At 42.5% G+C, this 12,944-nt stretch overlaps 2 protein-coding genes across 2 annotated transcripts in view; one reads left to right on the forward strand and one right to left on the reverse strand.

Annotated features, from left to right (window-relative positions):
- Positions 1 to 5,140: 5,140 nt before the first annotated feature.
- On the forward strand, positions 5,141 to 10,539 carry LOC124031649 (rhodopsin-like). Its single transcript, XM_046343146.1, has 5 exons — positions 5,141 to 6,339; positions 6,956 to 7,124; positions 8,911 to 9,076; positions 9,181 to 9,420; positions 9,510 to 10,539. Exons 1-5 carry the CDS (start codon positions 5,979 to 5,981, stop codon positions 9,633 to 9,635), a joined length of 1,062 nt encoding a protein of 353 aa, XP_046199102.1. The 5' UTR covers positions 5,141 to 5,978; the 3' UTR covers positions 9,636 to 10,539.
- Positions 9,825 to 12,944, reverse strand: part of LOC124031648 (plexin-D1-like) — a 128,575-nt gene continuing 125,455 nt past the window's right edge. The window contains exon 36 of the mRNA XM_046343145.1: positions 9,825 to 12,504. Coding sequence (XP_046199101.1) covers positions 12,388 to 12,504 — 117 coding nt within the window. The 3' untranslated portion in view covers positions 9,825 to 12,387. The remainder of the gene's footprint in view (positions 12,505 to 12,944) is intronic.

Consider the following 12,944-nt stretch of genomic DNA (forward strand, 5'->3'; position numbering starts at 1 on the left):
CACCATGGAGCACACTGTTTACAATGTTGACATCAGCAAACCGCTCACCCAACAACGCCATACACGTGGTCTGCGGTTGTGTACAACGATGATGGAGGCGGCTTGTGGTAGAGAAATTAACACAAAATTCTCTGGAAACAGCTCTGGTGGACATTCCTGCAGTCAGCATGCCAATTGCAGACATCTGTGGCATTGTGTTGTGTGACTGGGAATGCATTAAGGTCACAGATACCTGAGTGGCATTTTATTGTCCCCTGCACAAGGTGTGCCTGTCTAATGATGCTGTTTAATCAACTTCTTGAAATGCCACACCCATCAGGATTATCTTGGCAAAGGAGAAATGCTCACTCATAGGGATTTTAAAAAAAATGTAGGAAAGTGATTATTTTTTTTTTTACATGCGAATTCGACTAATAATATATTAAAACTATAGTTCCTCACAGTAAGCTATTTATAAATCTTTCTTACAATCTCCCTGTAACGGCGTTCTTCGTTTGTCGAAAGAGAGTCGGACCGAAATGCAGCGTGGTTGGTACTCATGTTCTTTAATGAATGAATCGCGATACATGAAATAACTTGTACAAATACAAAACAACAAATGGAACGTGAAAACCTAATACAGGCTATCTGGTGAACACTTACACTGAGACAGGAACAATCACCCACGAAATACAAAGTGAAACCCAGGCTACCTAAATACGGTTCCCAATCAGAGACAACGAGAATCACCTGACTCTGATTGAGAACAGCCTCAGGCAGCCAAGCCTATGCAACACCCCTACTCAGCCGCAATCCCAATAACTACAAAACCCCAATACGAAATACAACAAAATAAACCCATGTCACACCCTGGCCTGACCAAATAATAAACGAAAACACAAAATACTATGACCAAGGCGTGACACTCCCCCTCGATAATCACCAATCCTTAGTGTAAAAGATGGCAGTTATACTGCTACATAGGCTATGAGTTCCATGTGCTCATTTCTTTAGCCGCCAATGGATCCCAGTGTATCAGTGTGCCAATATGGCAGAGGCTGGTGATCTCGCTTTAGTTGACTTTGAACTTTTTATAATGAACCGCGTGACAATGATTTTGAGAAACTAAGATGGTAATTATTGAAATTAATCTGTTCCAAGAAAAAGCACATATGAAAATCATAACTGGCACGCATAATTGTAGATTTGTTAGAATGATTTGTATGCTTCCCCAAGCTTGAAACTCACGCGCCGCCTATGAAGTCTTAATAAAATAATTGCCTTCATGGTCAGATTTTGCCCATAGAAATGCATCATAATATGAAACAAAACATTCAGGTTTCAAACAATTAAGTATGTTTTTAAAATGGATACTGCCTTCAGCTCACATTGTAAAGTTGTGGGTGAAGCGCTTATAGCCTGTTGCCTATGCTTGAATGGTGAATGAGAGACCGCTTAAATTACCAGTTGAGAAATAAAAATAGTAGCTCTTTTTAAGTTTTTAAACAGTTTTAACACGCAATTGCATTTAGAATTGTTGTGTAATGAATGTACTTATGAAAGCACATGTTTTACTCCAGCAGCAAGCAACCAAATGAGGAGTTGCAGGAGAAATCCCTCACAAAATAACCGCTGTATGTTTTGCACATGATAGTTTTGTTGGATAAATAAAATACACACAGGCCAATTTAATTCCACTAAATTATGAAATTTATAGACCTTACAGATATGAATCCTAATGTTAATATATTATAACATGAATGAAAATGACATATATATGGATGTTGCAAAAAAATAAATGATTGGTAAATGTTGAATTTATATGGAAATTACTAAAAGTAACTCCACTACATGTAACTGTTATTCTTATATGTGTGGGGTACAAAGATGAGGTAGTCATTTAAAAATCATGTTAAACACACAGAGTGAATCCATACAACTTACTATGTGACTTGTTCAGCAAATTTTTACTCTTGTACTTAGGCTTGCCGTAACAAAATGGTTACTTATTTACTCAAAACATTTTAGCTTTAAATGTGTTATTAATTTGTAAACATTTCGAAAAACATAATTCCACTTTGACATTATGAGGTAAGCCAGTGAGAAAAAAAATATCTCAATTGAACCCATTTTAAATTCAAGCTGTAAAACGACAAAATGTGGAAAAGGTAAAGGTGTGTGAATACTTTCTGAAGGCACTTTATTTTTATTTTTTTTGGAGTGTGTATCTTATACGTTTGTGTATATTCACAAAGGTGTGTATGTGTGTAACCCAGGACCTGATCTCCTTGTGTTACCGCTGCTCCACCAACAACCCCCTGCTGGACAGCCAGGGCAGTGTGTGTATAAACTGCAAACAGCCCTTGATCTACACGGCATCGTCATACGGTAAGGTTGACACCCGTCTCTTTGTGATTGATGTTTGGTTCCAAGGTGTGTTATTAATGTGTTACTGTACTGTAAAGGTCCTACCTCTGTCGCAGTTCTACCTGGACGAGGGTATTGGTGATGAGGAGGCTGTGTCTGTCATTGCCCTGGAGGTCCCTCGCATCGACAGGAATGCCACAGTAGGGGTATCCATTACCTTATGCAGTGTACACCGCTAAAATCAACACATTTCTCATGACCACTTTTAGCTAATGGGAATCATCTGTATGTTAAGGTTGTGTGCTCGTACACGTTTCCATACATACACACATTACATACAGTATGTGTACTTGTCAGTGCTGAGGTGTGTGTTCTGAGAAGGTAGTAATCCAAGTATTTCTTGGCACTCCATAGCCCTCTGCCGAGCAGCATAAGCTGTCAGGCCTAAGTCATCTTAGCGGTGAGAGTTAATAGGGTTAGAGGGAATCTTCTCTCTCAGTTTAATGACACTAACACCTCAGACCTCTCTGTCTGGGATTAACCTGCATTAGCCTGCCTGCCACAAGGGCACGGTGGCCACGGCTTTTCCTAGAAACCACATGCTGACTATAACTCACTGACTGACCTTTAGTAGTCTACTCTCTCCGTCACTCTTACTGGCTGAGCTCTGAGGGTGAAATGTTGTGCATTTTAGTGTCTTTGTTTTTCTTTGGTGTTAAAATGCTCAAAGTGGTGGCATGGGTCTGTTAATGGTGTATGGCTTAAATGTGTGTAAGAAAGCAGGGAGCAGAAGTATTGTGCAAGTCTACGAGTGAGTCCTTAACGGTGTCAGAATCCCAGTCCCTGAAGCTGGATGATGGCACGGAAGACACAAAGGAGGACACCTTCATGGCCAAACTCAGCTTTGAGTTGAGGAGGGAGGGACAGAAAGAGGGAAGGATATGGGAAGTAAGGAGAGTGTAGGAGAGAGGGACAGATGGAAGGGGTAAGGAGTGAGAGGGTGGTTAGAAAGGTGGAAGAGGGGAGGAGGGAAACTAACAGGAGAGTATGAATGGAAAGACTCAGTTTCCCTTTACAGCAGGGTGGGTCTGACTATGTCCCCGTGGTGGTGAGTCGCTCTGTGCTGAGGTCTATGAGCAGCAGGGATGTCCTGCTCAAGCCCTGGCCTAAACCCCTTCAGTGAGAGTACTACCGCTCCTTACTGCTTGCTGTCAGCATCAATATGTGCCGCTCCTGGTTCCAGGTACTAAATAGATGGAACACACAGACACACACACACAGAATTGCACTTCATGCCCCCTCACCCCTTTCACACACACACACACCCAGGTGCAGAATAGGGAGGTACATTTTTTTTGAATCATTAAAATATTACACAGTACATGCTCGCACACACCTTGGCACTCCATAGCCCTCTGGCAAAATCTCAGAATTAACTCTCTCTAGCTTTTATATTTCACTTATTTTTGTGTTTCGTGTTTTTTACCAGAAGTGTCTTTTACCAAATGTTGCTAGCGGCAGTGCTAGATGTTGTGTTGCTATCTATGGGAATCCCTCCTCTGCCTGGTGCTGTGTTCTCTGACCCATTCATCCTGTCTTCTCTGCTGTGTTTCCTCTAATCTAGATGTTCCACAGTGAAGACTATGAGCTGCCAGAGCTTCAACTTAACTGCTCTCTCTACTGCTGACTGCCGATCGATGAACCCAACTGACCTCCGCAAACTGGTTTAGAATCACTTAATCCATCTCCCAGTTTATTAATATATTTTATCAACATTTCTACTTGGTTATAATCCAGCCAATAAATATTTATGTTCGATTGTATGCTGATTGAAAAATTAGTTGGAGTCAGTTTCTCTCTTGCTCTTCTGACGAATATTCCGCCCATATGCTCACACCCGATCAGAAATACAGTGTAGACATTGTTAATGTTGTAAATGACGATTGTACCTGGAAACTGCAGATTTTTTAATGGAATATCTACACAGGCGTACAGAGGCCCATTATCAGCAACCATCACTCCTGTGTTCCAATGGCACGTTGTGTTAGCTAATTCAATTTTATCGTATTAAAAGGCTAATTGATCATTAGAAAACAACTCTTTTGCAATTGTGTTAGCACAGCTGAAAACTATTGTGCTGATAAAAAGTAGCAATAAAACTGCCTTTAGACTAGTTGAGTATCTGGAGCGTCAGCTTTTGTGGGTTTGATTATAAGCTCAAAATGGCCAGAAACAAAGACCTTTCTTCTGAAACTTGTCAGTCTATTCTTTTTCTGAGAAATGAAGGCTATTCCATGTGAGAAATTGCCAAGAAACTGAAGATCTGGTACAACGCTGTGTACTTCTCCCTTCACCGAACACCGCAAACTGGCTCTAACCAGAATATAAAGAAGAGTGGGAGGCCCCGGTGCACAACTGAGCAAGAGGACAAGTACATTAGAGTGTCTAGTTTGAGAAACAGATGCCTCACAAGTCCTCAACTGGCAGCTTCATTAAATAGTACCCGCAAAACACCAGTCTCAACGTGAATAGTGAAGAGGCGACTCCGCGATCCCGATTGTTAAATGTTGAGGGGCGGTAGGTAGCATAGTAGTTAGAGCATTGGGCTAGTAACTGAAAGGCTGCTAGCTCGAATCCCCGAGCTGACAAGGTAAAAATCCCTAAACAAGGCAGTTAACCTAGGCCGTCATTGTAAATAAGAATATATTCTTAACTGACTTGCCTAGTTTAAAAAAAATGTCTACACTGTATTTCTGATCAATTTGATGTTATTTTAATGGACATAAAATGTGCTTTTCTTTCAAAAACAAGGAGATTTCTAAGTGACCCTAAACTTTTGAATGGTAGAGTACGTTATTTGAGTGACGAGGTTATGACGATCATTATAGTCCGTAACAAAAGTGCGTCTTTAGCCGATCAACCCAATAGGATTAACAGGATCAGATTACACAGAGCCTATCACACAGATTTACACCAATAGGGAATGTAGACAGTCCATGAAATAACTGTCTGAAACATGATATATAGAAAAAGGTTTGACATGTCGGTCTGCACTAGCAGACTGGTACAGTAGCCTCTTGACATCTAGGATAATGTAAATCTCTGATGACACCATGTTTCCTAGTGCACTACTTTTTGCCAGAGTCATATGTGCCATTTGAGAAGGAGTCTATAAATTGCATTGGTCTTCGTCAGCCTCCTGTAACACTCTCTCCTTAGCAAACTTGTTTATGACTCACTTGTGATGATGAAATCATCAGAGGATAACCCTCGAGTATACAGTATATATCCTAGATGTTTTTCTCATGAATTATTGTGTGTGTGTGTCCTAAATCTGCCTATGCTGACACCATGCTGAGTTCCATGCACGTCCCTAATCCTAAGAGAGAAGCTCTTAAAAGGGTCTGTGTCCGCCTCGGGGGGGCAGAGCACACCACTTCTCATCACCAGGATCCATTTCCTCCATCTATCTATCCAACCTTCCAGCTAGAAATAGCTCCTCTTGTAGAAGGCATAGTGCTTTCTCTTTCCTCTCTCCAAATACCAGAGAGGATAGATAAAGACACAAACTCCTGTAGAGACACATAGACAAACAGAAACACACACACACACACACCCCAACAGCCGTCACCATGAACGGCACAGAGGGCCCAAACTTCTACGTGCCCATGTCTAACAAGACAGGGGTGGTGAGGAGCCCCTTTGAGCACCCTCAGTACTACCTAGCTCCACCCTGGAAGTACTCGCTCCTCGCTGCCTACATGATCTTTCTCATCATCACAGCCTTCCCCGTCAACTTCCTTACGCTCTATGTCACGGTGCAGCACAAGAAGCTACGGACCCCCTTGAACTACATCCTGTTGAATCTGGCTGTGGCTGACCTCTTCATGGTGGTGGGAGGCTTCACTGTGACTCTGGCAACAGCCCTACAGGGATACTTCTTCCTGGGGGTCACCGGCTGTAACGTTGAAGGATTCTTTGCCACTATGGGAGGTAAGTCACGGTGGAGCCTTAGGTTAGGTAGAAGTTGTCGCAAGCTACAGGATAAGATATGTTTGTTCCCATAATGGTTATGGTTAGGCTATGGGGAATTTGATTTTAGATCTGTGGTTTAGAGGAGCTTCTACCGAAAGGGGTGCCCAACTTTTTTTCAGGTGTCACCTCAATGTACCTTGAACTCAATGAGTTTAATGTAAGGAGATACAGAACACAAGGGTTAAGTGCCTTGCTCCACTAGGCTACCTGCCGCCCTATAATATGTATATTTGCACCTCTTTTACACACCTGTGTTCTGTGACGGGTTGGTGGGAAAGGTATTTAATAACTGCAGATGTATAGACCTTATATAATTAATACATTAAGCTCTGTGTTGAAGTAGGACCTACAGTAGTTATATCAATATAAATGAGATCATATAACTTTATGAAAACGTATATTTGCCAATATTCTTGGAAGTCACTCACTATACCCTGTGTACTTTTAGATACAGTAGCCTGTGTTCACTGTTAAGTGTTCTGCCTGTGTCCAATATTCCTTAACTGTCTGAATAGTTTCTGCACATGAGCATTTATACTGTGTATGTCTCTCTAACATGCTGTGTCTCTCTCAGGGGAGATCGCCCTTTGGTCTCTGGTGGTATTGGCCATCGAGCGCTATATCGTGGTGTGTAAACCAATGACCAACTTCCGCTTCAATGAGAGGCACGCCATTGTGGGCGTGGCCTTCACCTGGATCATGTCTCTCACCTGTGCTCTACCTCCATTGTGTGGCTGGTCCAGGTAGGTAACCCTCTAAATACAGTGCCGTGCGAAAGTATTCGGCCCCCTTGAACTTTGCGACCTTTTGCCACATTTCAGGCTTCAAACATAAAGATATAAAACTGATTTTTTTTGTGAAGTATCAACAACAAGTGGGACACAATCATGAAGTGGAACGACATTTATTGGATATTTAAAACTTTTTTAACAAATCAAAAACTGAAAAATTGGGCGTTCAAAATTATTCAGCCCCTTTACTTTCAGTGCAGCAAACTCTCTCCAGAAGTTCAGTCAACACTGAATGATCCAATGTTGACCTAAATGACTAATGATGATAAATACAATCCACCTGTGTGTAATCAAGTCTCCGTATAAATGCACCTGCACTGTGATAGTCTCAGAGGTCCGTTAAAAGCGCAGAGAGCATCATGAAGAACAAGGAACACACCAGGCAGGTCCGAGATACTGTTGTGAAGAAGTTTAAAGCCGGATTTGGATACAAAAAGATTTCCCAAGCTTTAAACATCCCAAGGAGCACTGTGCAAGCGATAATATTGAAATGGAAGGAGTATCAGACCACTGCAAATCTACCAAGACCTGGCCGTCCCTCTAAACTTTCAGCTCATACAAGGAGAAGACTGATCGGAGATGCAGCCAAGAGGCCCATGATCACTCTGGATGAACTGCAGAGATCTACAGCTGAGGTGGGAGACTGTCCATAGGACAACAATCAGTCGTATATTGCACAAATCTGGCCTTTATGGAAGAGTGGCAAGAAGAAAGCCATTTCTTAAAGATATCCATAAAAAGTGTCATTTAAAGTTTGCCACAAGCCACCTGGGAGACACACCAAACATGTGGAAGAAGGTGCTCTGGTCAGATGAAACCAAAATTGAACTTTTTGGCAACAATGCAAAACGTTATGTTTGGCGTAAAAGCAACACAGCTCATCACCCTGAACACATCATCCCCACTGTCAAACATGGTGGTGGCAGCATCATGGTTTGGGCCTGCTTTTCTTCAGCAGGGACAGGGAAGATGGTTAAAATGGATGGGAAGATGGATGGAGCCAAATACAGGACCATTCTGGAAGAAAACCTGATGGAGTCTGCAAAGGACCTGAGACTGGGACGGAGATTCGTCTTCCAACAAGACAATGATCCAAAACATAAAGCAAAATCTACAATGGAATGGTTCAAAAATAAACATATCCAGGTGTTAGAATGGCCAAGTCAAAGTCCAGACCTGAATCCAATCGAGAATCTGTGGAAAGAACTGAAAACTGCTGTTCACAAATGCTCTCCATCCAACCTCACTGAGCTCGAGCTGTTTTGCAAGGAGGAATGGGAAAAAATGTCAGTCTCTCGATGTGCAAAACTGATAGAGACATACCCCAAGCGACATACAGCTGTAATCGCAGCAAAAGGTGGCGCTACAAAGTATTAACTTAAGGGGGCTGAATAATTTTGCACGCCCGATTTTTCAGTTTTTGATTTGTTAAAAAAGTTTGAAATATCCAATAAATGTCGTTCCACTTCATGATTGTGTCCCACTTGTTGTTGATTCTTCACAAAAAAATACAGTTTTATATCTTTATGTTTGAAGCCTGAAATGTGGCAAAGGGTCGCAAAGTTCGAGGAGGCCGAATACTTTCGCAAGGCACTGTACCTTCCAAATAGCATCTCCTACTAGTCTTACCTTAAATGTCACCTTAAGAACAGGGAATGGGCTGATGGCTGGTAGACCTCAGGGGCAATACTTCTGTATATTACATTTCCAAACAAAAATATGAGGTGAATGTTTGTAGGTACATCCCAGAGGGCATGCAGTGTTCCTGTGGGATTGACTACTACACCCCGACGCCTAAGCTGGGAAACACCTCCTTTGTCATCTACATGTTCACCCTCCACTTCTCCATCCCTCTGGTCATAATCGGCTTCTGCTACGGCCGTCTGCTCTGCACCGTCCGCGCGGTACGACCACACACACGGTCACTGAGTACCGGTAAACACACAGGACTAATATATCTCCAGTTAGGGCTCATATCAAAGCACTCTGTGTGTGTCTGTCCATTCAGGCGGCAGCCCTGCAGCAGGAGTCAGAGACCACTCAGAGGGCAGAGAAGGAAGTGACCCGTATGGTGATAGTCATGGTCATCTCGTATCTGGTGTGCTGGATGCCCTATGCCACTGTGGCCTGGTACATCTTTGCCAATCAGGGCACCAACTTTGGCCCTGTCATGATGACCATCCCAGCCTTCTTTGCCAAGAGTGCTGCCCTCTACAACCCAATAATCTACATTCTACTCAACAGACAGGTAACCCAAGCAGAGTGTGTGTGTATGTCTACATAAAGCGGACATAGATAGACGTGTGAGAAAAACCTTCCCTCTCCTCCCTTCTCCAGTTCAGGAACTGCATGTTGACCATAGTGTGTTGCGGGAAGAACCCATTCGGTGAGGAGGAGACCTCCACCGCCTCCTCCAAAACACAGGCCTCCTCCATCTCCGCCAGCCAGGTGGCTCCTGCCTGACCTTACGACCCATAAAGCCTGACTCCTTACCTGTCCCAGCCCATCTGTGGACCCACCGCCAAGCAGCAGCCCCCGATAGGCCAATTTTCTTGATTTACCTCTATCTGCACTGCATGGGTGTGCCTGTTGTACCTGTACATATATCCCTCAATGTGACCAAAGCATAACAAACCAAGAAACAGTGCTTAGTTGGCTTCATCAATCGTTTACTGGAGTTGGTAGAAGTTGCCTCAAACCACTGATAAAGAGTCAGATTATTTTACTCCCCTTTTAAAGGTTATGGTTAGGAATAGGGGTTGCATTGTCTGATACCAGATCTGTGGGTTAGTGCATCTTGACTTCTACCTCAAGCACTTTAAGCAGCACCTCTGGGTGTCATTTTGGTGGCTGTCCAACTAAACACGTTCCATGGGCTCCCCTTCCATTAAAACACATACAATCATTTAGTGTTGAAGTGAAACCTTCAAATGCCACAATACAAAAAAACCTATGGCAACTTTTGTTTACATAATTGTTCAGCTTATGCCCCTTAAATATGCTTTAAAGTATCCATTTTAAAAATTAATACTTAGGGTAAAATACATTTTAAATTGGTTTAGATTGTGTCTACCATAAAGCATTGAGGAGAGCTCTCCCCTGGTTTTTGTGTCTTTCCCATGATGAGGCTGAACGGGTTAGTTCTTAACACTTGGCTCGGAAAAGGTCCTGAATGTAAACAAATGGACCTGCATAGAACCTCTGCAGAAAGAAGACACCTCCTGAGAGTGTGTGTTAGTGTGTGTATGCGTGTATGTTTAAAAGCTCTGGAGACAGGACTAGTGTTAATAATGTAAAGATTAGGATGTTGTACGTGACGTGGAAATAAAGTTGTTAAATGTCCTGGAATAAAAATGATGATAAAAATATGAGACCTTTCTTTTTCATAGCTGTTTCTTTCATATGGGAGCATTTACAGTACTAGCCTTTCAGAAAAAGTCCAGATGCCCATTGGGTTGTTGGGTGGTATGCACAACCAATCAAGACAGCACAAACAAAACTCTACAGTACATTGCTGCCCTGTGGTTTAAAAATTTCACTTTGCTGAACTTTTCTCAGTTTACATAGGACTAGGGCCTAGATTCAGTCATTAACTGGCGATAGCAGACACCAGCATAGCAGATGTTTTGGCAATGTCAGAGGTGAAACTGCTAGAGCTGTCAAATCGGTGAGCAGCTGCTCTTGGGATCGTTGCCATGAAAGCCAAAGCGCTAGAAGTTCAGAATGAGATGTAGGCTATATAGAAATAATTATGCTCAAATTTATAAATCATCCAATGAAATCATGAGCATTTCTATCATCCTAATCCAGGTGTAGATTATATCTCACATTCCAGTGTTCAAACTTGTAAATAAGGCTGCATGGGATTTTGGTTAATGCAACTACGTGCAGCCAATGGCAATGTCCGCTTTAGGTATAATGCCAGGAGTCACTTGTGGATATGACAGCTCAAACTCAGTTTCCATACCGCCAAAACAACCGCTATGTGGATGTTGGCTAAAGCGGATTTGATTGAATCGAGCCCTTGTTATTGATGAAAACAGGAATTGAAATATGATTACGAAACTGACATTTCATAACATTTTATACTATATTAAAGCTTTGTAATAGCATTTACTTTCACAAACTCTGACAATAGACACAAGTCATTTTGGCATCACAAGTACAGTCATGTCAAACAGTTCTTCCTCTTTGATTAACTGAAGGTCATAGTTCTACTCTAAATTTCCCGCTTGATCATAATCAATCTTCGTTCTCAGTCACTTCCAAAACAGATCAACCTGTCTTCACATGAACACATCCAATGTAATTATATAGAGTCCAGTCTCTTTGCAAGCAGGTCTGGCACATGAAATGTCACCTAAATAAATCACCTAATTATACTCTCTACTCCTCCATAACCCATCACCAACTTGCAAAGCCTATTGGGACTTGTAGTTCAAAGCACCGGTGGAGTTCTTTGCCCATTCCACCAATCAAACCTGAGAACAGTGCAGGTTATAAGAAGATGGGAGGAGTTTCTCATTCACATATCATTGAACAGGCCACTCAGAAAGCATTATAACTCAGCTATAAATATTGCTATGGACATTTATCATACAGTACAGTGCATCATTGGCTCATCCCCCTAGAAAAAGGGGTTCAGTGCGTAAGATGGTTGCCGGGGATCCAGGTCCCAGAGGCGGTGACGTCATCCAGAATGAGGTCCATCTCCAAGTGCCTCCTCTAACTCCACTATGCTTCAGGTCAAAGCAGTGTGAAACCAGAGTGAGATTTAAGCCAGGTGTGAATAAGCAGGAAACCAGCTTGGGGTTATATCCATGTGTGAATAGAAGAGTCAACACAGTCAAAGGGAGGATCCAGAGATTCTATATTTGATATAAGGGACGTGGGTATCAATTCCTCTGTATCTAAAGCAATTGCTCAATACAAAGGTACGTTTCTTAGGACATTTCTTAATCCATGGTACAGTGCTCCCAATCAGGTTTCTGAGGCAGTCTTGGGTTAGGGGTGGTACAGTAAAGCTCAAGCTGACATCTCTTCCAGTCTTAAAGCAAAATCTTTCTTAAAGCAAAGAGTTCCTTTCTGTCTTTGGGCTCTATAAACAGAAGAGATATGTGGAGGGTAGATGGACTGGGGGTTTCCTAGGTCCTTGGACCCCGGGTAGGGTGGAGGCAGCCAGGGGGAATAGGCTGGAATCTGGGTGGAGGGAAACTCAGGCCTCACTGCTGCACTCATAGATGTTGTCCTCCACTAGAGCAATGACCTGCTCAAACTTGTGGTGCAGCTGAGTACGCTTCGCTGTGGGGTTGGACTCAAGAGCACTCACCACCTAACAGAGAGAGAGGGAGAAGGAGAGCGAGAAAGAAACAGTTCAGACAATGGCCAAGTAAGCAACCTTACAACACGTATCTACCCACAGTTAGAGAAATAGAGAGAGAGAGAAATAGAGAGACTCATTTCAGTAACCCTCAAGTGTTCATGCATTCTGCAGCACAAGACAGAAACTCAACCAGCTGCCCAGCCAGAGAAAGAGTAATTCAGCAGTTCTTCAGCCTTCATGCATGACTCTCTCCCCACAAGAGCCTTTACTGTTCACATACAGTGGGGCAAAAAAGTATTTAGTCAGCCACCAATTGTGCAAGTTCACCCACTTAAAAAGATGAAAGAGGCCTGTAATTTTCATTATAGGTACACTTCAACTATGACAGACAAAATGAGAAAATCCAGAAAATCACATTGTAGGATGTTTTATGAATTTATTTGCAAATT

This window comes from Oncorhynchus gorbuscha, linkage group LG03, assembly GCF_021184085.1.
Source record: "Oncorhynchus gorbuscha isolate QuinsamMale2020 ecotype Even-year linkage group LG03, OgorEven_v1.0, whole genome shotgun sequence".
NCBI classification, from domain to species: domain Eukaryota; kingdom Metazoa; phylum Chordata; class Actinopteri; order Salmoniformes; family Salmonidae; genus Oncorhynchus; species Oncorhynchus gorbuscha.